Here is a 27,286-nt window from a genome sequence, read left to right on the forward strand (position 1 = left end):
AGTTTAGAAGTTAATGTGATGAGAGCTGGACAGTAAAATTTTGCACTTCATTTTATCATGAGTCTGCACTACAGACAGCAAATGTATTGTTTTCCCGATATCCACTAAATGTAAGAACTCTGGGCCTTGCAGTATACTTTTTAAAGCCTTGTGCAGTTAAAAATAGAAAAATACTCTTTCACAGGCAGCTAAAATCCCCTTAGACCAGTAAAACAAAATTTCACATCTGATGAGGTCCATCTAGTGGAGATGAGAATGACTACAGGCTCAAAAATAATCCAAACAAATTCCAGATGGAGAACTCAGAGAAGTACAGTTAGATGGTATGAGTGCACCAAATAATTTGCGAACTCCAGAGAAGCATACAGCCACTTCAGCTGCGCTTCAGAAATTGTCAAGCTGTGCTAAGTGAGCACCGGTGCCTGAGATACTGAAGATGTTAAAATGGAGAGAGTTCCATGGTAGACACAGCTGTGCACTTGGGAGAAATGGACAGGTGGGGATTGGAATGGACCTCTGGATATCATCTAGTTCAAGTGTGCTGTTAAAGCAGGGTCACTCAGAGCAGGTTGCCCAGGACTGCAGTGTCCAGGTAGTTTGGAAGGTCTTCAGAGAAAGATACTCTACAAACTCTCTGGGCATTCTGCTCCAGTGCTCTGGCACCCACACAAAGATTTTCCTTATGTTTAGGTGGAAATATCCACATTCTCTCTTACTCTACAGCTGTTACCTCTCCATCAGCCATAGGTTTTAAATCCCCCCTTTATAAGAGAACTTAAATGTAAAACATTAAAGCTATTGTTCTTAGTCTGAATAGTTTAGAGTGTACTCATGCAGGATTGAAATATGAGAGATTAAAAGGTTGCTAAGAAACTACAAAATGCAAGATAGTCTTTTGTTTAACAGCAAATTAAGATAAATTAGCTTAGAAATTGCTAATCTTAAACATTCAAAAGAAACCTTCTAGTTGGTAAGTGATGACAAAGGAGAAACTTAAATTGTAACTCACTAAAATCTAAGCATATAGAATAGGTTGTATTAATATTTAGGATTCATTTATGGCTACTAACAGCAGACACACTTCCTACCTGTTGTCTTAACACAAAATACCTGCACAGCGATTTTGACGCATGTGCAAATATATATTGATGATTTAAAGCAAAATAGTAACAACATCACTTTGTAAAGAGACAGACAATGTGTATCTTTCTTGAAATATTTAATACAACTATCTTTAAAAGTTCAACCACAAGCATTTATAGTTTTATCTCAGAAACTCCTGCTGAAGTTTAACACTGAAGACAAACAGGACTGAGATCAACACATGCAATTTAATTCCCAGATAATTTCTGACTGTATTCTGGATCACACAAAATGAGTATTCTGTACACACAGACGTAAAGCATAGATTGTAAGTAAAATTCAAAGATACTTCTCTGAAACTCAGTTAAATAACCTATAAAATTTGTTAAAGGCTTCTTATAAAATAGCACGTGCTAAAATTCCGAAGATTTACATATTGTGTTTTAGCAAATTCAGTAAAACAATTCCAAATCTCACACATAAAAGAAATCTTATCCACAAAGATTTTAGTATTATAAAGAAAAATACATTTTCATTACAATAGTTACCTTAAGTGAAGAAAAAAAAGTGACAAATTTTATAGTTTCCAAGAGTGCTTATAATTCACCTTGAATTTCAGGAAGAAACTTGAAAATGCTACTCCAGAATTCTGTCTTCTGACCGAAATATTGTCTGCAATGCTCTGCGAACATTACACAGTTCCTCTTCTTGCTGTGCAAAAAGCATTTCATTTATCACACAGTATTTCATTCTGGTGCATAGTATATGCTGCTCTTAACATATCAAATATGGTACTTTCCAGAGCAACACTAACTCAGAACTAAACCAATATATACATATAAAGAAGGGCCACAAAGATAATTAGAGGGATAAGGCATCTCCCCTATGGGGACAGACTGTTCAGCCCGGAGAAGAGAAGGCTCTGGGGAGCTCTTATAGTGGCTTTCCAGTATCGGAAGGGTGCCTACAAGAAAGATGGGAAGGGACTTAGGGTTTGTAGTGACAAGATGAGAGGGAATGGCTTTGAGCTTGACAACAGTAGATTTAGGCTGGATATTAGGAAGAAATTCTTCAGAGTGAGGGTGGTGAGAGACTGGAAGAGGTTGCACAAGGAGATCACAAATGTTCCCTCCCCGGAGGTGCTCAAGGTCAGGTTGGATGAGGCCACCAATGACCATACTTATGAAATAAAAACAAATGAGGACAAGATAACTTCCTTTACCATTTCTTTAAGAAGTTTTTCTTGGAGTCCTTTTATGTCTTCCTTCATCAGATGCATCTATAAAAACACAGCAAATGCATTTTCTCTGCTCTTAGCTGGTAACCCATCTTCAAGGTGACAATTACACCATAAATGGTTTGTAACCAAGACACCAACGCACATGCAGCCACCTCCCTAAGGCAAGGGCTCTGTGCATTAATTCTGTTCTTTCTAGGATGATTAACACTGGTAAGAAAAGCCACGGAATAAAGCCCTCGCTTGGTTTCCAAACAATTGCACACCTTCTAATGGGTGAAATGCAATCCTAGAAGACTGAGTATTGTTATACTGAAGGGCATTTTGTGACCATTAACAACTACAAAAATACTTGCACAGCATTACTACAGTGCTGAGGATAAGATTTTCTTTGGAAAAAAGTCAATAGTGCTATCTACTGTTGCAATAAAAAAATTAATAAAACCAAAGAATAGTTCCTCATACCTCTGAAGTAAAAATATGTTCTTCATAGTCAACTGTACGGTAGACATTCTTTTCAAATGAAGTTCTAAGAATCTGGACTCTAAAGAAATAAAAGGCAGTTCAAATAGCTTTGCCATGTATGAGCTGCCCCCACATACCATGAATACATCCCATTACTTGTAGTCTATTTCTACTAAAAGCATAGTTTTATACTCTTGTTACCACTGGAGTAGTCCAACAGCAGCATGGAGAAATTTGGGTGAAGAATAATTACATTTCTCATGCAACTTAATATTTTTCTCTCATTTTGTCATCTCAACTACCACCTCTATTTCATGGAAAAGAAAAACTGCATAGATAATATAGTAGCTGACCTAACTTAGGTCTCAAGTGAAAAGAACACAAGCACCTGCCCAAGATTAACGAAGCCTACTAACCTTTGTTGCTCATTTTTCCTGTATGAATTAAAAGTCTGTGTATGTTTTTTCCAAAAGGTCTGTAAAACACAATTAATAATCAGTAGGAACTGGTATTTTCTGAACTGTCTGCTAATACAAATAAAATAACCCACAGAGTCTCAGTACAGACTGAGTAGGAGTTAAGACAGTCACTACAGAAGCCTGAGGGGAATAAACCAAAAGCTTAGCCAGCAGAACGAGGCACTTGACAAATTCTATTTTCATGGAACCAATTTCAACAAAAGTCTGTTCTGCATAACAGTTTCAAAACAAACAAAGCATATGTAGAGCATTGCAATTGGATTTCCCATATCATTAAAGCCATACCTCCAGAGTAAAAGAAAAAACACACATAACAAATACAGTCCTGTGTTTATATAAGTATTTGTGTACTGACATTTACATGACAGCAAGCAGCAGACCTGTAAAGTCAAATGGCTCATTGCAGAACATACAGCAAACCAGTTTTAAATACCTAGATTTGAAGCACAGGCCAGCTGAAAAAATGCTCAGTAAGTGGGGTAAAGGACTCATTAATAGTAGCAGTAGCAGTTTACTCTAGAAATCTAATCCAACTTTTTACCAAAATGCCAAAGGCTTTTAAAATCAGAATGAGTGGAAGTTAAAGATGATGGATTCCATAAGAATTCAGTTTTCTCTGTGACCAAGCAACCAAAATACAAACCGAGAATTCCTTTTCCAAGTTTTTCAGGGACTGAGAATCTTTTTCAAAATTCTCAAGTTCCTCAAGAAGAGCAAAATGAAATTTCTCCATCTGCTTGATCCTACCAAAACAAAATGAGTTACTTTTAGAAGGCACACGTTGCATTTTAAGGGTCCTTGAAAATAAATCTTTTGTTACAGACCTGCATTCATGAAGCTGGTAACTCATTGTTGTCATGTGCTCATGGACAGCTCTTAATGATTGCTTAGTAAAATGATCCATTTTCTGTGAGCGGCTCTATGAAGGGGTTTTAACATTAAATTCAGATTAACTTCATTTTAGGGAAAAAAAAAGGCTGCAGTATATTTAGTACTGAAATTGCTCAGGATTACACTGAGCAAAAGCTTTTTTATCATCTCCCTATCCTTTATGTGAAAGCTTTCTGTTCATGAAATGTAAACAAGCATAGGTTTTACCTGGTTTTAAGTACATTATTCGAACATTATTTCTTAAAGCCAGAGAAGTACATATCAAAGGAATGATGTAAGTTTACAGCTATCTTAGATGAACAAATGCATTATTCTGGCTTGTGTTTACCATTTTGGGAACGAATTGAAGAAGGCCTAAAAGTAAACTTGAATCCTGTCTTTTCTTGATGTTCTATGTACATAGCTATTTTCAGGTCCTTTTAAGCACATTCTTTGGTGTAAGAGAAATGATCATTCATATGGACATGCATCCACAGAGACAACTAATACTATGTATGAAATGTCTTGCCTCAATCTTCTTAGTAAACTCTTTTTGGAGCTTCTGGCATATGCTGATAGCTGAACAGTCAGGTTCCCAGTTTTCCCCATCCAAACCAGCCAGATCATTTACAGATACAGTGGATATGCTTTCAGACACTAAAGAGAAGTAAAAAGAGATTATGAAAAAGTGTTCTATCTGCAGTCACAACAGGTCCTAGAACAGCTTCTGCTACATAGAGATCAACCAGATGGCTGAGACCAGTCTCTATTTAGTTTGTGTTTCTTTTTTAAAGATGTCAGATGTTTTTGTAATGGTTATTACATTGTCTTGTTAAAACTTTAATTTGTAACATGACTTTCAACTTTTGCACAACTGTCGTCACCTTTCATTCCAAAACCAACCTCTGTAAGTACCAGAATGGTCTGTTTTGAATAATTTTCTAGGCTGTAACTTTGGTCTTCTCTTTCCTTTCTTTTCCTCCTCAATGCTTGCTTCTGCTTCATCAGAATTGCTTTCTGTACCACTGTGGTACCTTCTTTTGGGAAATTTCTGTACGGTTGGTCCTGTAACATGCATGAAAACATGCTTCATTTCAGGATTATTTAGAACAGTGACATGGAAGGAAAGAGAAGAATTTATTTACTCATAGAGTTTGGATCCAGTGAGTAAGTCTTGGATTTAAAGTTTGGGAATTATACAATAAATTAATCAGCATTGCACATATGGAGGGCACTGATGGACATAAACGAACAACAGGATTTCAGTGGTACACAGAACTGACACATGTAAGACTCACTCGTTGAAGATATTCACAGCTTGTACCTGACTTATGTGCAGGACCGTAAGGTTTTTCATTCCAAGACTGTACTTCACTTCTGCTGGAAAGAGATGATGGAGGTGGTGTTACATGATCCTGAAAGGAAAGTCATCAATTTATGAGTTTCCAAATTAAAGTACTTTTAGAAGTCCTTATTTGAAATCCCCATTTACATTGAATTTCATTAAAATGGGGACATGAACACATCTACAGTATGAAGAAAAAAGATAATTTAAACTCACTGTATGCACTACAGCCACGTCTCACAAAATGAAATAAATTCTCCACCACACCAATAACTAATGCTCCACTAAGTCAGATGACCAATCACATCTCATTTTTCTTGCAATAAAACATTAAAAAAATATTTCTTAAAGGAGTAATGAGTGGGTTTTTCCCCCCACCAGAAAAGGCACTTAAAACAAGTGGTCTGAAGGCATACAGCAGTTTTTATTTGACAATGCTACGAGAGTTGTTATATTGAGTAGTAATGCTAAAACTATGACAGCACTTTCTCATCTCAAGAATTTTTCCATGTAGATGTCACAGTTCTTTTATTTGTGGAAAATAATTTGTTTTTATTGAAAAATCAATGTTTACTCATTTTAAAAAATACTAATTATAATGATCTTGTTGAGATACAATTCTTCCCTTGTATCCTCATGATAAAAATTCCCTAATTTATCTCAAATACTTAAAAACTAACTAGTAGGATTTTCCCAGCAGGTCACAAAGTGAACTGTAGATATAAAACTTAACATTGAGACATGCATTTTCCTTAAACCTCATCATCTGTGAAGTAGATAAAACAGACAAAAAGACACACCTGTCTTCTGAAGAGCAAAGGATTTAGTAATATACCTTGTCTTTACTTTCGGTGGTAGGTCTAGTGATATCTTGTTTTCCTTTAATAGAAAGTGTGTCTGGAAAGCAATGTCTGAAACTTAGATCTTCATTATCATCATGTGCTTCAGGTACAGATCCCTTTGCCTGTTTTCCATTGACAACTTTACATGTCGTTAAGCTGATCTACACATAGTAAAAAACATCATCATTGACAGAAAATGTACAAAACAGTTGAACAGATGAAGAGAACAATTTCAGTTAAAATAACTGCAGAGTAACTTTAATATTCTTACCAAAGATGCTTCATTTAGAACTGGTGAGAGATTTTTATTTCCAAATGTCAACTTTTTAACAGTTGCCTCAGGAGACTGATTTAGACATAAACTTTGAATATCCTTCCTTAGTGGAAGGAAATTTTTCGGAGTGATTTCCTTCTCAAAGCTTAATGTTTCCCTTTGTTCTGGTGTTGAGTCCTGCAGACCAGGTGATATATCGCTGTAAGCATGCTCTCGAGTAACATCTCCTTCTGATACTCTTTCAGCACCTAGAAAACAGTTCTTTTAACTGTCAACATGAGGAACGGAAGGAAAAGGCAAGTTAAGGCCCTGTATTGCTAACTGTTCCAATTTTGGATATTTTCAGGTCTTAGATGAGTGGCATTTTACTTTAGCTGCTGGCATATGACTTGTCACGCTTGCCCTTTTTGCAGTCTCTGGTTATCAGATTCATTGTAATGTTTATGTTTGGACTTCTTGACTATCCTGATGTCAAATAACTGTACCAATCTATCAGTGTTAGTGTCACAGTAATATGCTTTCTTAAATTATGTGGTACACGCTGAATTGGGAGTGATTTCTTTTAAAAGCATAAAAGAAATAGAAAATTGAACTACTGTGCTAATCCTCATTTAACCTCTAAATTTCGATACAGAATTGCTATAAATTGTAAGTCAAAATACATACATCTCATTGTCTCAGGAGATGCAGGACTCTCAAATGAAGGAATTTCACTTTCCTTTAGTTCAGTGGAATTCTTTGATCTGACAACTGCTTTTTGCACATAGCAAGCTCCTATCTTTGTCTCCAAATATAGAGTGCTCTGGAGCTCCTTCTGCTGATTACCATCCTTGCTCTTCCCACTCATTCGCTTCTATTAATAAACATAAACGTTGTTTGTAAACATATAGATGTATGCATGCATGCACACAGATGCTTGCAAAGGGCACGTTACCTATATGTACTAATGAACAAGCAGTAAGTCTCCAAAGGAAAGTCATTAGAAGCATTTCATTTCATAAGAATACCAGGTGCTCCACTACCAGAAAGTACTGAATTTGTTAAAATGCTGCAACCAAATTTCTATTCTTAAAGTTCTCCTTAACCACTGCAGGCAATTACAAATGCTTCAGAATTTAATCATTGAAGTTTACAGATCTATTCACATATACTGAAATCTTATGCTGAAAGAATGAAAATGTTTTAGCACCCAACCTTGTGGCTTACTATACTCAAAATCCTATTTGGATATCCAGCAAACCTAGTGACATACATTCCATCTAAAGTCACCCTGTTCTACTGCATACAGAATAGGTGTGGCATTATGAAAATTACATTATCTTAAAGAACAGAATTTGACTCAGTAAAACTTCATGTTTTCAAAATACTCTTAAAGGACACAATGGTTCTTTGCAGCAGGGTACATTTCATAGATAAAACCTGAAATACTATTATGATTTACAGGACTTAGGACTGATTTTCTGAGCAGCTAAATACTCTCAATTAAAAAAAGGGCACTACTAGAAAAAATGAATAAAATTCACTTGACTTGCTCACTGAAAATTCAGGAGTAGTAAGAAAGAAGACCAGAGTTTACTTTGAAGTATGTGCCAGAAGTGGATTTTCAAGAATGAATTGTAACTCTCTACCTGTATTTTTGATTTTTCCTCCTTAGAGGTATGTACTGGAGATTCTCTTTCATTGTCTGACTCTGAGCTGGAAGGTTCTTTGTAATTTTTTGCTAATGCTGCTCTTCGAGGTAGTTTTTTTCTGGTGCTTTGCTCTGCCATTCCATCAGTTCTTGCATTCTGTTTTTTACATTCATTTATCTTTGGAAGAATAAAGACATTTTAAGTTTAAATCATACTAAATAGATTTATAAGAATAAATAGCAGGCAACTGAAAACTCATGCTTTCAAAATGCCTCAAAAAATATAATTCCACTCATAGCTTTCCTCTATCATTCTATAAAACATTTCAAGAATATAAATTTTTACAACAAAAAAGTAGTCTTAAAGGGACAGAGGAAGGTTTGGGGCTCTTTCAGGACAATGATGCTGGTGAGAGGCCTGGAACACAAGCCCTATGAAGAAAGGCTGAGGGAGTTGGGGCTGTTTAGCCTGGGGAAGAGGTGGCACAGGGCAGATCTCATTGCTGTCTACAAATATGTGAAGGGAGGTTGTAGCCAGGTGGAGGTCGGTTTCTTCTCCCAGGCAACCAGCAACGGATGAAGTGTCAAGTTGTGCCAGAGGAAGCATAGGCTGGACGTTAGGAGGAAGTTCTTCCCAGAGAGAGTGATTTGCCATTGGAATGGGCTGCCCTGGGAGCTGGTGGAGTCACCATCCCTGGAGGTGTTCAAGAAAAGACGGGACGAGGCATTTCGTGCCATGGTCTAGTTGACTGGCTAGGGCTGGGTGCTAGGTTGGCCTGGATGATCTTGGAGGTCTCTTCCAACCTGGTTGATTCTATGATTTTGTTGTTGTTTGGCTTTTTTCCCCCCCTCTTTAAACTGTGACTTACAAAGGACCTTCCATCAACATGTTCATAATCACAGAGAATTTGTTATACTCTTAATTCAATGTGCTTACAGGTATTTTGCAATCATTACTCTTTAACAGCTGTAACACCATCCATGCCACAGTTTCACTATGATACATATATTCATTTAAAGAAATAATCTCTAATGTATTAAAATTCAGTTAATCATACTAGCCACAGGAAAACCTTTGCTGAAAACTGAATCACATTCAATAGAGTAGATGGTTATAAATCAGTAATTTTTAGTAATAAAATTTACAAAAGCATCAATGAACAATAACAATTCCAACTCACATATAGTATTATGCCTGAAACAGCCAAATATTACACTAAAAATATATCAGAAAAGAAATGTATTTCTCAGTTGATGTGGAAATAAGCATGGAGGAATGGCACATATCCATGAAAAAATAATTTAAAACAGTTTCTGCACTGATTGAAGATATTTTGAATATGTATTACAAATCTAGCTACAAATTTACATTTACCTTTTTCTTATTTGCATTTTTGCCTTTAGGTTTATCCATGTGGCAGGGAGGTTCAGAGGACTTATCTGCTTTTACAATACAGGAAGTTAGAAATATCAGCAAAATATTCAAATGTTTGACATTTAGAATTTTAGCTCTAGAATCATTTTTATGCCCACAAATTACTGATTCAGGAAATTGCTTTCAGCAAATTATTTTCAAAAGCCAAAGGTATTTTTATTAACAATAACCACTGCCTATTCCATCTTCAATTGTTTTCCACGCTAAAATGCAGACTTTTCAGAAATTAACCTCAAAAATTATTAGAACTAATTTGGAAATTCCTTATGCTTGGAAATAAGGTAACAAAAACCTACACAGCATATTACAAGTTCTGCAGTAAATATCCATGGACAAATTTATTGCATCATTTTTAAGAAGTATGAAAAATGCTTCTTACTTTTGTCTGGGCTCATTGGTTTCCACAAATTCTTACTTCTACTGTAATCAGTTATTTGTGCTTTAGATTTTCTATTTGACTCGTTTAGCCAACTAACTTCTGTTTTGCTGTCATCACCTCTGTATTCTGTATCTGTATCACTGAAGAGATGTTTCTTGTTTTGATTGTTTGTCTACAAAACCCAAAAACTTTAAGTTATTGGTTTTCTTTTAATATCCCTTTCATTTGTATAATTGGAATTCAAAGGCAGGAAGAGAAATTATACTGATCCACAAAAATCTGAGCCTTACTTTTTTTCTTCCTTTCACTTCAGTGATAGTTTTACTGCCACCTGCATTCCTTAATCAGGAAAAAAACCAACACCTTTAAACAATACATTTTAAAATACTTTTTCCTCAGTCTTGCTAATGTTTGTGATATGTACACTAAGGATGCAAACAAATGTACCTACTTTTGTTTTCACATCCATTCTGAAATACTCCTTCATCTTAAAACCCAAAGGATGTGCTTATTTGCCAATGACCATTAAGAACATACAGTATCTATGTAGGCTGATCATTAACAAAAGCTCCCTTCTTCTATTCAGGGGTTTATAACCACATAGTATTGCACCAAGAGAACTAAACCAGTTTTCCTCATGAAACACTTTCTTTCCTTTTTTTCAAATCATAAAACACTCTAGCAGCTGTGTTTACTACATTAACCAATCAACAGTCAAGATATTGTCATGTATACATTCCATGGAACACTGGAGACTGCAGACAGTACTGTACTTGATAATGAACAGACCAGAACACTTTAACAGCCCTACCCTTTTTTGGTTGAATCTATACGAACACTCAGTTCAGTAACACTCAGTTCTTGGACCTAAAAAAAAAAAAAGGAAGTGCAGCTTTTCATTTGTTATACAATTCAAATAAATTACATAAGCCATCACACAGCAAAACTAAGAGCTCTCTACAATTAACTTATGATGACTAATTTGTACCTTAGAAATTTAAGAACAGAGATGATAGTTTATACCAGTCAGAAGTGGCTGAACCTTTCAGAATCTCAAAATACACTAAGTTTCTATTCACTTGCTTCACTACCTTCAACTCGGCAGGATCCTCTGAGCCATGAAAAGCAAAACTATCTTTTGTTGTCTTTTGTTTTTATATAAGCTGGATTTTTTTTACTCAAACATCTGGGCAAAGATCTTTACAAAGGGGACCTAAATGATGGCAGTAATGCTTTCAGGATAATAAGAGAAGTTAAAAATTATGATACTCCTAGCAAATTAATTTATTCTCAATTCAAGAAGACACTGTAATAGCTTTAAGGTGCCAGAGTGCATTTGTATCATACACTGGAATGTGATGGAGCTATTAACAGGGCAAACTCCACTTCCCTCCCCCATTTATATCAATGATATAATTTGAACTTCTAGATATTAACTGTACTTTCAGTAAAAATAATTTGATGGAGCTGCTTTTTATTCTATTCATAAATTTCAGCTATACTCTTACTCCAAGCTTTATTGTAGGCTCATCAAACCCACTGATGTTAAAGTTGTAGACATCATCCCTGTCAAACAGACACAGAGAACAATTTTGTGACTGAATTAACAAACGTTTCACAAAGTTAGGTACGGGTAACTAAAAATTGTTTGAAAATGTTTTAACTACTTACATAATACGACTAGCAGTTGTATTAAGAGAAGGAATGGTTTTCAGGTTTCTAGCCTGAACTTCTTCCTATATGTAAACAAGTTAACTTACATGTCAGATCTGGACTATGCATTTGTACTCACTGTCATTTCAAAAAGCACTTTCTTTACCATGAGTGTATGAAAATTATCAAGCAGCTTCTCAGACTTTCACTTGACTCACAACAGTATAACATAGCAAAAAGCAACTAGAGCAAGTGGAATTTACCCTTTAAGGGTATCAACAAAAGCTCAGAATTGTACCACATCCCCTGCAACTAACCCTGAATATTATTTTCCACATACTGCCTATATCTCATTTACAAATTCTATAATCTCATTTACTATATTTTTAATTAACATCTACAGACATTTAACTTAGAGTGATATTTGTGAATTTTTACTTTACTAGCTACCACCTTGTATGTAGGTATACCACATACAAAAAAAACCCTGTCCAACAAAAGCACTACAATGTTACCTTGAAGACACAGGATTTATTTAGATGTGGCCTGAAAAATAAGGATGTATTTTGTCAAATACTTATTAGAACATATGCATCAGAATACTGCTTATCTACATAAAAGCCTTATATCAAACACCACATTTATTCAGGCTTTTAAATACAAAACCAAATGGATTAAAATACATCAGTCCCTGTCATCTTTATGCTCTAGAATAATCCTCCCCAGGTCACACAGCTATACAGCACTTTCTACGAGTCTCATATAAACCCCTATCAGAAGGCTGAAAAGATGACACACCCAAACTATTGTAGTACTTTGTCATCCAGGTACAATCAAACATGGAGGGTCTGTAATTGTGTATAAAGTACATTCCCAAGCACCAGTTCCAACAAGGTAAGTCTAGTCTTCTTATTTAAGAAATTGTTACATATTAACTCTCTAGCAGTCAGTTCTTTCAGGGAGAACCAGTAACTTTAGATAATCAGAAAATTGACAACTGAATGCAAGTTTGACCCCCAAACTACGATGACAGGATGGTGACACCAAATTTGCGCAACGCCCATGAATTACCCCACTTTCTCTCCATGAAACATATGACTTGTGAAAGAGCAAAGAGCACCAAATAGTTTCTAACAGCCTTGATAGTTATTTCGGCTACTAGAAATATAGATTACAATAGAAGAGAATGAAAGATTCAGATGAAAGCATTATGTGAAGTAATTCTAGAGTACATGAGAGAAAGAATAAGCACAATAGTAGTTTACACCATACCTGTTTAAACTTAAAGAGTCTCTTGGTTTGCCTTTCTCAGTGTTTAGTTTATATCTGTCACTGATTTTACTTATTAGTGATTTTGCTGCATCTGCCACTTCTTTAGACTTCGTTTTCTACAAAAATAGAATTTAAAAGTCAAATTCTATTTTTGCCCATTCAGCAGAAGGGCAAAGCTGCAAACAGAACTACAGGTTCCAAACAGTCACCTATGCTCCATTAAATGACTTCTAAATGTACTAAAGCACCTTTCTTGGAAAACCATTTTCCTTTACATTGCCTTAACAGTGAGCAATGAAATATCATTTTAGCAGATACTTTCTTTTAAATGTTGATTGTGTGTACTATAGCATTTAAAGTTGTAAGAAGTGCAAGTTGGTGCTTATTTCCAAATTTAAAAAAACCCTATTTTTAAAAAGAAATTCAGAGTAAACTAATCTTAAACACGCCCAAATGAAAAAGTAAGCAGTGATGCTATTAATTAGCTCATTTTCAGTGGAAAGTCAGTTAAAGTAAGTTTGTGACTAATGAAAATAAACCACAAATTCTCAAACACAATATATGACAAGTCTCTTAATTGCAAGTCAAAGAAATGAAGACAAAAACTCACAGTCTTTGGTGGCATTGCATTTTCTGTCTCTTTTGGAAATGGAAGATCCGGTTCCTCATTTGCGAAATCATAATGAAAAGATGTTTCAGACACTCTAGCTGAAAGAAAGGTTTGAAATGATGTTTCAGTAGTAGTTTAATTATTTTCCCCCAAACTTAGAAGTTTGTTCCAAATGATGAACACACTAATTGTCCAACCAAGTATTCTATGGTTTTCTTCCCTCACTCTATCAATTTAATTTTCTTACGTTTCCTTCTTTTTATCACTTTGTTCATCTAGGGAGATACTTCAATTAATAAATGTTGTATGTATCACAGCTTTTTCACTAACAGTAAAAATCTAACGCAGAAACAAAAGAAGCCCAATTGTAGATTAAACATTTATCTGAAACATTTTTAATACCAACACTTGAAGTGTGAACATAACCTAGTTGGGATGTATGTGCCAACAATGGATTTCGCTTTTGCCTGTCACCAGCTGTTATGTTCTTCTCAGGAACAGAGCATGCCCTTTTTTTTGATGTTTTGGTTTTATCCAAAGAAGTCTCCAAAAGATCAGATGGCCTAACAAAGGCAATACAATCTTATCAGTGAACCACAAAAAGTAAGTGTTAACTTTTCTGAACATGCATCAGAACATAGGAAAACAACAGTAATCTTGTAGCAAACAATGCATTTTACATTGGTATCTAAGCCTGCTCCCACTGTCCAATTAATCAGCACACTGAAAAATGGCAAACTTTCAGAAACAACACATTCTTAAGTCAGCTTCAAAAAGGCAACAATATCTTATGGCTATCATTAAACCCTGAATTTAGAAACTCTGTGGTGTGTCAAATCTTCTACTTGTTCTGGCACATTTCACTTAAACCCCTGTGTCATTTTTATTTTAAACTCTTGTTAGCGAGCACTACTTTCATAAACAGATTCACCCATTTAAAATCTGATTAAGACAATAAAATAGGATTGTTGATGAAACAGTCTTTGCAAACGTAAAAGAGCTGGTTTGGTGCCAGGTATTTCAGGGAAAAAAATAATTTAAAAAAATCAAGCAACATAGAAGTGGCCTAACTCACAGAGCCAACAGTTCTCTCAGGGAAGACAAGACAGCTACATTTGGCATTTTCTAATAGAAAACTAAGCAACAAAATTTTCATTCTGGCAATACTTGAAAATGCTCCCTTCAAAGTAAGAGATAACAGTGACTGGGTGTTTTTTTACAATACTTACAAAGACTTGTTGCTTCTCCCCAGTGGCTGAGAATCTGGTACAATATCTAGCACTTCATCTAAATGAGATAATAATTTGGTATTCGTTACTATAGTAAAAGAAATGGACACAATTAGAATTTTAAAAGGAATATCATCATTTGTAAAACTACTTGCCCAATGTTTGCTTTTGTAAGGCCTGAATTTCTGTCTCTTGCATAATTTCTACTTCTTCAGTACACATCTGCAACAGTGGGAAACACCCCAAAAAACTGGTTAGCATACAAGTACAGACAGTGCAACCTTGTAAACTTGGATTTTCCCTAATAAAATGCAAGTTATTTTTCCACTTCATAGAAGCACTAATTCCACTACCTTCTCAGGTAGTTTTGCCTCATTTCTGCTATTTGACTTCCTGATCTTCTGTTCTGTTTCACCAAATCCACTGTCTAGTATACATCTTTTCCCAGTCTGAAAAACACAAGGAACACTAATAACTGCAATCTATAAAAGCAAAAGAAGTAAATCTCTCCTATAAAGTAATGCTAGAAATATTCTAAATGACTCTCTATATGTTAAAGCATTTTTCTGAAGCGTAGCTATACCAAAAAATAATTCAGGTTCCCATATCCCCAGATTTGACCTGAATCTGATTCAGAACAACACTGAGAACTAAAAATAAAAATGTTACAATGTCTTTGTTTAGTTGGAACAGAAGCAGAAATACACAGACTACAGTTCAGTGATTACCTATGTAGTTTTGTTTGAGTTTAGTGAATGTTTATTCAAAAATGCACCAAACCCAATGCTGTAAGTATTGGAAGCTTAAAACACGAACACTTAACAACTACAGATGGATGTATTTTAAGAGTATTTCAACACTGCATAAGGAATTTGAGACTCTGCATACACTGTTCTCAGACTATACAAATAAAGAACTGTAGCTCTAGTAGAACCAATTTAACTCTGGGGTCAGTACTGACTACTAATGCAAATTTTCGCTTCTCTCCTAAGAGTTCAGTCTGAATTTAGACATCATTAAAACCTGAAATCCACAGTACAAGAAAACAGAGTAAAACATTTTTTTTAAGTGAGTTGCTGAGTGCAAAGCTGCAGCTTTTTAAAATATGAATTAGGAACAAATTTGAATAGAAATTAAAGGGTATTCTAAGCAAAAGACTTAGCTACAGATGATATGCATACTCCCATAGTTTCTTGATAAAAATCATTTGTTCTGGTCTCATTTACTGCAATATTGTTCGATCTTTCAGCAGAGCTCATCATTTCCAGAGGCAACTTAAATCGTCCTTTACAAGGAGTGGCTGAAAATAAACCAGAGACATGTTAGAATTCTACTATCACAGTTACTGTGCTGCCTCTGACATCAGTATGAAGAGTTCTGTCCATGATCACAACTGTTCCAAACACTTGTGAATACTAGCTAACACTTAAAAATCAACTTATCATGTACCTTCTATGATTTGGTTTGCTTCATGAAAATTAATGAACATGTACTGTGGCTATCTGGAGGCAAACAATGCATTTTACGGTCTGGCTCTGGTACAAAACAGCTGGTCACCTATTCAAAGCTTTTACTGGAACACACTGCATGGTTTAGTTCTATAACTAAAAAAGGTATGGAAGTTCTCTCTTGTTCCATCCTAATCTGAAAACTCTTCTAGCATCTGTTACTCTTAATCTGTATGTGACACATGGATTTACATAACCATGAATAGTGATGCACCTGAGACGATTAAAGCAAGAAAATTAGGCTTTTTAGTCATGCAAGTACTGCCACTAGTTCTATCTCCAGCCTCTACTGGTCTTCGTCTTACAAATCTCTCCCCTGTGTAAAGAATTAAATATCTTTTACAGTAAGACTGTTAACAGGAAAGTAATGACTCCTATTTGTGATATATACTTCTCTCTGAAAGTGGCAGTTTTGATGTAAGCATCAGAAGCACTGGAATTGTGCCTCAAGCTTGCAGTGGATGCTACCTTGCCCATTGGCCATATAATCAATTGCCCCTTAAGAAACACTAGTTGTCAGTGATAGACACTGGAAAATTCTGATTTTCCACTGCAACTCCTGAGAATTCTTTAATATGAGGCCAGAGATAAAAATACTTTCAGCTTTTATAATTGATTGCTGTCCTCTCATCTTGGTCCAGAACAAACAGCAGCATCAAAAAGGACAGTTGGCCTTCAGCTGTTGGAAATGCACATGCAGCTACTGGTCTGCCTCATAGGTGTATGGACTAGTAGCAAATTTAACAATTTCAATCTTACAGCGCCTGCTAGAAAGATTTTACAAGGTCTGCTTTTCATTTCCAGATCTGCAGAGGACCACAATTCATGCTTGTATTTCAGAAACGATTTATAGCACATTTCTACATTGGAAGTACTTGTAAACTTACATGTGCTAGTAAATACCAGTGGAGTCCTTGTGGAAAACCTTGTAATTCCAGGAATAAGCACAGATGCTTCAGACACTTTCCTTTTACAAGGTGCAGTTATCTGGAGAATGGAAAAAACTTCACCATAACACATTCAGATTTTCTAAAATCTTCTCTTTCATTCCTACTTCCAAGAGTCTTTTGAACACTTTCTCTTACTGGAATGTCAATTGCTCTTGCTGCATATACCATTGCAATAGGTTCTCCAAAGTACTTGAATTATGTAAGTTTTGAAACTAAATGTTTTTAAACTGAGATTGGCTTTCTGAAGTAATTCAATGAAGTACAGACTTCCTGTACCTTGTTAACAGCCAAGGTAGCCAACGTAATTCCCAGGAGTTTCTGCATAGCTATCACACTAGCAGGACCTCTGGGAGAGGTTTACTAGACTACTGCTACCAAGACAGGCACTGTGGCACTCCGTGATTGTGGGCCAAAATAAACACCAGGCTTAATGAACTCGACTCTTCTTAATTTAAACCACAGAATCAGAGAACAGACCCATGACACTATTCTTTGAACAACCAGGACAGAGGATTCTATTGGAGAAGCACATGCTTTTTGTAGCCATCAGTCTTTGTGAATAGCAAAACTATAGGATTTGTCTCCAATTACAGCTATTATGATTACTGAACATTAGTCAGCCTCCAGAGGCTATTCCTGACTTTCACATAACATAAGAGAGATTAAGTACGCCTTGAAAACATTTATCTTCAAAGAGAATTCTAAGATATAATGGGCTATAGAATTTTAACACTTGCTTTTTACTTTTGTGACATTGTTTTAGTTTCAAAATACATAATCAGAAATTGTTGCACAATAGCTTCACATGAAAAACAATCAAAGTTGAAATGATTATGCTACAACTGTAAAATAACAGCATGTTTATATCACACAATACAATAAATATTTTAGATTTAATTTAATTTTTGATGTGCTCTTTTCTGATAATCCTACTTACCTTGGAGGAATCACTTTTGCTTTTTTCTTGACTGTTATTTTTATTCTGAGTCCTCAAAGTTGATGGAAGTTGCTGGGTTTTGTACTTACTGAGTTTCCCTCCATCAAATTTTTCTTCCAAACATGGTGACAACTGACTTTCTGGTACTGTAACCTATATAATATTTTTGATTAAAAAAAATTTCAATATTTGGATTTTATTATGTTTCACATTTATACAAACACAAACAGAGCAATTTCTTTATCCTAAGTAGCATGTCACTCACTGTACATTTTTATAAACTCCAGAGCTTATATTCTTCTAACTGCTATCTTTGCTAGAAAGGATGGGTTATCAAATCACAACTCATGTAAAAGAGCTCCCCTGCACATATCTGAAGCATTCTATGATTTGGATGTTAATATTGTATCCCCAGATTTACAACACAAGTCAGAAAACACTTCACTGGTTTTGGAGTCATCTTTACTTACTGGCATTTTAGAAGCCCTTGTTGTTACAGTGAATGATCATATATTAGCTGATAATCAGACTAAATATAAAACCCACTCTCAGCATGCTGAAACAAAATACCTGTGATCCACTTTCATCAAAGATGACATGTACAGTTGTTTTGGCCACAGATGTAGACTGCTTCTTACCAAAGCCCTACGAAGTGAGTAGCCATCATGTAAAACAAACACTTTTGTCACATTTTTTATACAAGAAACAGAAAGAAAATATTTTAAGTCAGAAAATGTAAGTAGCTGAAATTAGGTTATGGGACAAAATAGACTGTACGAGCTTATAGAAGTTCAACTACTCATTCAGTTTCTAGCCTTTAAGAGTTCAGGGCAAAGTAGTTTCATCACAGGCAGTAAGGCTTCCTAAATTTTTTTACTGGATGAGTGAAGTTCCCAGGAGTTGCAAGTGCAGCAAGAAAAGAGATAGACAAGGGATCATTTCTGAAAATATTCCATATTTGTGAGCATCCAGTTCTTTGGTTTCTGAAAAACTGTAAGTCCAAATGCTGACATTGATCACATAGAGTGATCACTTTCTGGACAGTTATATTTTGCTACAATTATTTTAAATCTTCAATTTGTGGATTCAATTATGTCAGAAAAGATCTTTAAGATCAAGGCTAACCGTTAAGCCAGCATTAGAACATGTCCTTCTCACCACATCTCCATGGCTTTCCAATCCTTCCATGGATGGGAACTCCACCACTTCCCTGGGCACCCTGTTTCCCAGCTTGACAGCTCTTGTGGTGAAAAAAATTTTCCCTACGTCTAATCCAAACCTCCCTTGTCACAGCCTGAGGCTGTTTCCTCTCATCCTTATTAAGTACCTTTACAAAAGCTTAAGATATGATAGGAGAAATACTGTTCTGTGTTTGCAGTGTTAAGCAGAAACTCTTGGCATAAACAGACACCAATCACAACAGCTCTAACAGTTTTTACATGGCAATGGGACACTAATTTTAAGACAATTTTAAAACTACTGGAAAAAGGTGTTTAAAAATCTTACCTTACATTTACTAAATCCATAGATCTTTCTGGTTACATCACTGATATCCAAGATAGAAGCAAAATACAAAAAAAATTTCACTCCTTCTTGATTACCCACATTCATTGGGCTTTTTAGATCTATTGTTAATAATTTCCTTGACTCTTTTTCTGGAGGAAATCAAAATTTGAAAAGAAGTTTCAGTAGGATTTAACATTTCACATCCTTCTTGTCAATACATAAAGCTTACTTATCTTCATCAGTTCAGCTATTAAGATGTACTCTTAATTCACTGCAACCTGTAATAAATTTTCTTAGTGAAGTAATTCAAAAGTCAAACTTTTAGAAATACCTATGTTGTATATTATCCTGTAGAATTTTCTTTGAAGGGTATTTACTATAGCTGCAGACAAATTATTTACAAAACTAGTTTAAAAATGTATGTCATTCTCTTATGCCTTATACCACATTGCAATGAGACATTATTTTAATACAAAAACACATGCATGCCCAAAATACAAATGTGACTGCACTGCAATTTTACTCCTGAGAAAAACAGTACCTACAATATTTTAAGTGGGAAGTTCTGCTTTGCTGAGAACTACCTCAGCATTTTATGATTAATCAATTTGAAACTCCAAGTTGGCGTGTACTAAAAGGTTATATTTTTGAGTGCAAATACCTTCAAGGGTGTAGAGGTCTACCTCTTCTTCTGGTATAATGACTGTTTCCCACTGATGTTCCTTATATGAAAAACACATATTTTTAAAGCTAGAAAAGCATTATTTTACAGTTAAGTGCAGTGGTCACAAAGTTGTTCGGTGAGGACAAATCTTCAACTTTTCAAATCTTCTGTTACAGGCACCCCAACAAACACAGGCATCATTGATAACAACAGTATTTCAGCAAAGCTTTGCTAGACATTTATCCAGACATTTTGAATCTCATCCACAAAACTGCAAGTGTAATTTAGTAAATGGCTTCTTGTTCATGTCTGCACGTTAAAAGCACTTGCCAACAGTACTGGACAAGTCACTACTTTGAGAATGTTTGATCCAAATACGTGCACCAAATCTAGCTGTGTTTTCCTGCCTCCCTCTGCAGATGCACACAATTTCCATGTACTGATGTGGGAGACAAGTTTGATAGCCTTGAAAAAATGTTTATCTACTGCCTCAAATGAACCCAGTACAACAAACAAAACTTAGCTTACTGCATCATCTGCTGCCACATAGAAAGATATACTTCTGCTTCCAACATTGAAATCAACCCAAAATTCTTCAAGATTTTCATCCATTGGTATCTGTAGCTAAAGGAAAAAAAATTAACATAAAGAGCTGAAAGCAATGATTTATACCACCTAAAAGGCTTTGTGCTGCAGTCTGACAAATTTTGAACACAAGCATGTCTATAAACTGGAAAAAAAAAAACTTACTTCTTTCTTGATTCCTTTCTTAACTCTTCAGCTGCACAAATCAAAATCTGTGTCTCTATGATTAATCCTGTAACTTACCTCATGGTTATCAAGAGCTGCTGATAGACAAGGATATGTGAAAACCCTGTAATAAAAGGATATTTTGTCAAGTATCCTACAACGTTGTAAACACATTTTGCTCTGGCGGGGGGGTTGGACTAGATGATCTTTGGAGGTCCCTCCCTATCCTTAATATTATGTGACATCTTGACACAACTGAATTGTGTTTTTAGCACAAAACTTTTATACTTTAGTTATCAAGAGATTACATCAAAATCTATTTACTTTAAAAAAATCCAGTGTTACCTTCTTTTGTCTCCAAGCATGCCATTCACTTGGTTAAGGAATTTTCTGCAATCCTATTAAAACACAGAAATTTCTTAACAAATTGCAAACTAAAAGTTTGCCTCCCTAGTATTTTTCATATGACTTACTGTTTCAAACTCAGAATCTTTAATTCCTTTAAATGCATTGGACACAAATTCCATGGAAAACCACTGGGACGCCAGTTCTTCTCTCTGTTTCTGTGATACCATTCGGCATAAAGCTTCTGTAATGGCTACCTGCAGGTCATAGTCTACAGCACAATATATTTTACAGGAATAGCAGATTTGAAGATACTACTGACATAAAAAAAAATTATGTAGGAAATTGATACAAGCAGTGCTGAATGCTTCATATATCACATTATATCCCGATACATAAAGAATTAATGGAAGAAAGGTGACTGAAGTATCTGTTTCAAAATCAAATTTCAACCAAATATCCAAGGACTGTTAAAGTAACACTAGACATATAAGAAAGAGATTAAAAAAAAATTCAACTTTTCACTTGTCTGAACTGGAAAACTGCTTGATTACTCGTGATTCCTGAGAGAATTTATACTACTAAACACTGCTAGCAGTTCACTGTCAGAGACTGACTTCCTTATGAGCTTGCGCTTATTTTAAAACTTCTGTTGCAGAGTAGAAGGGTGGAAAACTTCAAAAAGCCACACACTGCATATATTTGAAATATTGCAGTTTGCAGACTGTTTTCAAGCTGTCTTTGTATTTTTCAGAGGACTGTAACATTCTACAGCTTCTAAATACGTCCTCTGGATTTTTAACATCTGTATGTAATTTTTTGAGAGGCTTAGTACTAAATTATTATGTTCCATACTCACCTCCAGCATCCAAAATTCTCTGTCCCATGTCACTCCTGCCAAAAAAAAAGTAGCATTTCAACAAAATATAACAGCCACACAGAGCATAAAAGAGCAGTTTTACTTTAAAACTCTTAATGTATGAGAAAAAAAACCAATTCCACTCCCGCATCAAAGGCTAAGTCCGTTATGCTAAGGATATCCTACTGAGGAGGTGAATTGCCTCACATACACTGTTTTGATTTGTTTGGTTTTGGTGGGGTTTTTCGTTTGTTTTGTTTTTTGTTTGTTTGTTTTTTCTGTAAATGCCATTAGAAAAAATATCCAACGTGAATAGCTTGTGTTTCCAGTGACTGATTTGATTCATGGTGCTTTTTACATCTTCTCCGAAAAAAGAGATTCATTATTTTAAGACAACAGGGATAAGAACAAGCCCAATTCACACTGAAAAAATGGGTAAATTTTAGTTTTCAGTGGAAAATAACCCATGAGAAGACTTTCCCACAGCTGCTGCTAAATAGGGATGAATTAGCATGCATTACAAAGAGCCTAGTAAAACTGCCTTCCCAACTAGGCAAGTTACATAATGATATAAAAACTGAACTGAAGATTATTTACATGGCAAGCAACATTTCCTTTGTAGAAAATATCTTTTTCCTGGCATCTCGAGGTGTGTTGTCAAGCATTAAATTAAGTTTTCTTACTACCTATGAAGAGTGGAAAAAAGTGAGTAAAATTAAATATAAATAAGTTAGTCTTATACTGGGCTCTTGTAATATATTTCATATTACTAAGGAAAATAGCTTAACTGCAAAGCAATGAGAGACAATGAGTTCATCTGACGTTAAACGATGTTCTCTTGATACAATCCCCTCAATTTCAATAAGTAACATTAACAACTGATGTGCACATTAAAGCTAAAAGGTTATGATTCTTCTTTAAAGGCTTAAATATAGGGAAAAAAACTTTCAGAGATAGAGTTCCAGCTGCATTTGATCGCTGGGCTAAAGTGTACCTTAAACTTACCTTTAAAAGCTTTTCTTTGGGGGATGCAGCTATACAGAAGACTTTTTTTGTTAAGTTTCCTGTTCCTCAGAGAGGAGAAAAACTCAGCAACCTTAAGTTACTAATAGAAATTTGCAGTATGCTAGAGGGTATACAAATTTTCTGCAACTATGAAGAATTTACAACCAACAATCTTAACGCTATTTGTATCGAAGCACATTATTTTGCACACTTTAATACAGCTTTACTATCAGAATCTTCGTACCACTGTTTGGCAATTTACTGCCCAAATCAAAAATTACAGACCTGGAAGAAAAAATATCACAAAACCCCACAACCAACCACAAAAAGAACCCTGCTCACGACATAAAGTACAACAAATATTCCCAGAGATATGTTAAATCATTTTTCTGATAGTAAATCACTACCATATTGTCTTTTTGGTAGCAGCTGTACAGTTAAATAATTATCTTCATAAAGTCTGTTAAAACACTAAACAGAAAAGTGTTAAAGAGTACTTACCTCCTGCTGAACATAAACACTAATTCTCACATCGGTGATAAGGGTACATGTTCCCAGAACAAAGTTTTGTAGTACCTGCATTTTACCTGAGGGATGGGGAGAAGACACAAGGGAGAGACACACACAAAAAAAACCCCAACCCAAAGTTATTCAGAGTGTATTACGATGTCCCTCCACCAGCATTTGAAAGAGATAAATTTTCATTCAGAAATAAAATGTGTTTCTTTCCATGTAAAGTCGATATTTCAAAACAACTATGACAGAACAAATATTTAGATTGAGGAACTTTGTACCACCTTCATTATACATGTTCTTCTCAGAACTACCTTTCTCCTCAAGATGTGTCCAAAAGTTGTAAGTTATTTTAACACTGACAACATTAAAACGTCTCTTTCAGAACCCTTAACCTATCATAACTAGTGTACACTAATTTTAAGCTCACCTTCAAGCCCGCTATCACAAATAGCCTGCAATAAAACCAAAACAAAGCAAATTATTTTGATACTGTAAATATTACAGCATAATGATCAGCTAACATGTACCTAAAACAAGTACTCAACAAGCAATTAAGGCTTTCAAATAACATCACCCTTAATGAAGAATATAAAAGACTGCTTCTAATACCAATTACAGCTTCACAAAATTGTACTTCAGCTAAATTTGTGGAAATCATTTATCCAGACACATTTTTTTTTAATGAATAGAAAACTCACAGACCTTATAAACTTGGAATCCTGTAATTAGCACACTAATAATTAAAATTAAAGCCAGAATATTTTTTCTTTTTCATTGAACACTTACATTGCTGGGTTTTAAAAATGTTTATTTCACAATGCTAAAGAAAAAACAGTATGAATGCAGGCAAAACATTTATATAAAAAAATATAATCGATTGCAGAAGTCATTGTAACATTAGTGTATTTGAATGGCTTTTTGTTGCTAAGCTTGTACTAATTCTTTTGGCTAATACACACAACATGTTTTACGATCAGCATATTTTTACCAGCAACACATTGAAGAAATCCTCAGCCAGATTTATAAGTGCTTCATTCTTTCCAGTTCCACCAAGGATGACAATTTCTTTTACCTTTTCAAACCAATCAACCATGTAAAGGGAAAAGAAAAATCTATTTTTGCTTCAGTAAAATTACACAAACTACATGAAGACTAAACCAGTCTGCTGAATGTACTTTAGTCCCCATCTAAAAATTCACTCACAATAAAAAAATACAGTTTTCAAACTAATGCAATTTCTCTAGCTGACTTTCTAACAGAAAAACTAGGTCTACACTTTTACGTCTGCCATCACAGATAAAAGATGCAAATGGACAATGGCTCAGTGACAAAGTGTGTTTGTAGCTGTGACTCTAGGCATGAAGTTATCAGTGACATTCATTTGATGTTACCATAAACGCTCTTCAAAAAAATTCCTGGTGAAAAAGGTAGTGTCTGACTTTCAGTATGCTCATTATGTTAAATTACACATTATTAAAACATTTAACATGCAGGATGAAATAGCACAACGTAATGAGTCTAGCACTCTGGTCTGCTGAAGGAACAGGTATAATATCACTATTGTGAGTACTGACAAAAAAGTATAAAACTCCCAGTAGAAATTCCAATTCTTGACTCAAAAGCAGAACAGCAAGCTCACATAAAAAGATCTCCTCTTGCTGCAACTGCTGTAAGCATATCTAACTGCTATTTTGCATAACTTGCAAATCCTTGACTGTGGCAGAGTGATTCTCACTTGATAAAAACCCACTTGTCAAAAAAACATTTAGATCTCAAAAATGTTTGTTGCAAAGCTGTAAGAAATTCTCAATTCAGAAACAAGCAAATAGAACACTCAGCTGCTCAGCACTGAAGCATCACTTATACATGCTTCATTAACTATAGTTTTTCTACAAGTATGCACATGCTTTATAGTTTTACTTATCCTTCCAATAAGACTGAATTTCATCATTGCTGGGAGCCCATCTTCTCCTGCTATCCTGACTTTTTTCCCATATTTCTGAATACAATTTAGCACAGTACAAATGTTTCCGAGTTCTTGTTTGTCGAGTTCCTGAAATTGAAACATAAGCTTTAGCGAACAATTGTAGAAGAACCTGTATTTCAATAACCAGATGCATTTTTCTCCTCAAAACCATCTTTAATGAAACTTGCAGTACAGATTTCATTCTTAAATTTTATTTCAGCTTTCCAAATCAGCTGCTGGTATAAACCAAGGCAAATGAAAGAAAAGGGCTTTTTTCAGATTATTAAAATGACAATCTAGGTGATTCTGTAATGATTACATTACCTGAGAAAGAAGCTTGTCTAACTTGTTGACAAACTGTTTGCTGCATTTGTAGGAGACATTTTCAGAGTTTTCCATTGCCAGAAATTGTTCTAATGATTGGAAAGTTGTTTTTTTTGTAGCTTCATCAATTAGCTTTTCAAACTGCCATCAATAAAAGAAAATAAAGCAACTTTATTAGGGTATGTTTAAAATTGATACCAAGTTAACTGTTGAATTCAAAGAAAGTGTTTTGATCACAAAAATCATTAAACGTAAAAAAAAGTACAGAATCCTGTATCTATTCTATCTAATACATTAATCATGCAAATATTTAATCACAGAATTTATTTGCCAGTTTTCCTCATATGAATGGTGGAGGTTTTCCCCTCATATTACAAACAAAAGCATACAGAAGTGTTCATTGTGTTATTACTCCTTCCTTGGCACATTTAATATTTTGCATTTCTGAAGTTATTACTGACTTTAAAAGATAGTAACATTTATGATTACTATTGACTGCCTTAATTGTTTTCCCACTCTCTTCATCATTTATAACTGGATTTAACATTCGGATCCCAAGTATCATCCCAACTGATACATGTATGTCAAATACATGAGATGTTTTCATCAATAACCAATTCCTCTAGCTTTTGCTTAGCATTAACCTACAATGAAGGAAAATTTATTTCTATTACATTGTTTGCCACACTGCAAACTGTAATTAAATACCAGAAGAGGTGCTTTAAGCTGGTAATTAAAATAACCAACACTTGTATTCTGGTCCATAAACACATACCTGCATCTCTTTCTTGGCTGCCATTTTTACAGGTCACCTACTCAGCTGGAAAAAGGAACAATCATCATTTGATCAAAACACAATTCACTGACATATTCTTCCAGTAGGTTTTGCAAACAACTCAGTTATCAGTCAAAATATCTTACAATATATGCCAGTCATATGAATATTCAGAAATTAAATCAAAGATATAAAGAAACATCCTCACATAGATTGAGTTGCTTAAAACACAAGTGGAAGAAACAATCCACTTTGGCAAAGGAAGACCAGGGAGTTCTGCAGTGAAGCCTCAGGATTTCTTTGAGACAAGGGGATGAAGATGGCCAGTTCCTGTCAAAACCAAGTTATTCATTACAGCTAACAGACGAAGGCCCTCCA

The 27,286-nt window shown here is 35.0% G+C and overlaps 1 protein-coding gene across 1 annotated transcript; it reads right to left on the bottom strand.

The window, feature by feature from the left end:
- Positions 1-1,202: 1,202 nt before the first annotated feature.
- Positions 1,203-26,955, bottom strand: SYCP2 (synaptonemal complex protein 2). Its single transcript, XM_064168061.1, has 43 exons — positions 26,909-26,955; positions 26,134-26,274; positions 25,768-25,896; positions 24,832-24,936; positions 24,271-24,295; positions 23,825-23,914; positions 22,920-23,004; positions 22,323-22,357; positions 21,592-21,734; positions 21,464-21,516; positions 21,197-21,242; positions 20,897-20,992; positions 20,366-20,426; positions 19,705-19,853; positions 18,769-18,843; positions 18,199-18,351; positions 17,199-17,298; positions 15,985-16,103; positions 14,959-15,025; positions 14,804-14,861; positions 14,001-14,137; positions 13,575-13,672; positions 12,965-13,080; positions 12,208-12,238; positions 11,711-11,775; positions 11,548-11,605; positions 10,851-10,906; positions 10,330-10,378; positions 10,040-10,211; positions 9,601-9,668; positions 8,224-8,403; positions 7,262-7,448; positions 6,593-6,843; positions 6,315-6,482; positions 5,459-5,549; positions 5,038-5,199; positions 4,664-4,791; positions 4,089-4,183; positions 3,908-4,007; positions 3,202-3,260; positions 2,786-2,864; positions 2,306-2,362; positions 1,203-1,794 (listed from the first exon to the last, which is right to left on the bottom strand). Exons 1-43 carry the CDS (start codon positions 26,930-26,932, stop codon positions 1,720-1,722), a joined length of 4,236 nt encoding a protein of 1,411 aa, XP_064024131.1. The 5' UTR covers positions 26,933-26,955; the 3' UTR covers positions 1,203-1,719.
- Between the last annotated feature and the right edge of the window lie 331 nt (positions 26,956-27,286).

The sequence above is a fragment of the Pogoniulus pusillus genome, chromosome 29 (genome assembly GCF_015220805.1).
Source record: "Pogoniulus pusillus isolate bPogPus1 chromosome 29, bPogPus1.pri, whole genome shotgun sequence".
Classification (NCBI taxonomy): domain Eukaryota; kingdom Metazoa; phylum Chordata; class Aves; order Piciformes; family Lybiidae; genus Pogoniulus; species Pogoniulus pusillus.

Excerpts from the sequence above, each read along its gene's own strand:
- SYCP2 (XM_064168061.1), bottom strand. The coding sequence starts at position 26,932 with ATGGCAGCCAAGAAAGAGATGCAG. Across the intron at positions 16,104-17,198 it reads ACTGGTATTTACTAGCACAT|CCACTCCTTGTAAAGGACGA; the intron begins GTAAGTTTACAA and ends GTTTATTTTCAG. Across the intron at positions 10,907-11,547 it reads AGCCTACAATAAAGCTTGGA|GTCCAAGAACTGAGTGTTAC; the intron begins GTAAGAGTATAG and ends TTTTTTTTTTAG.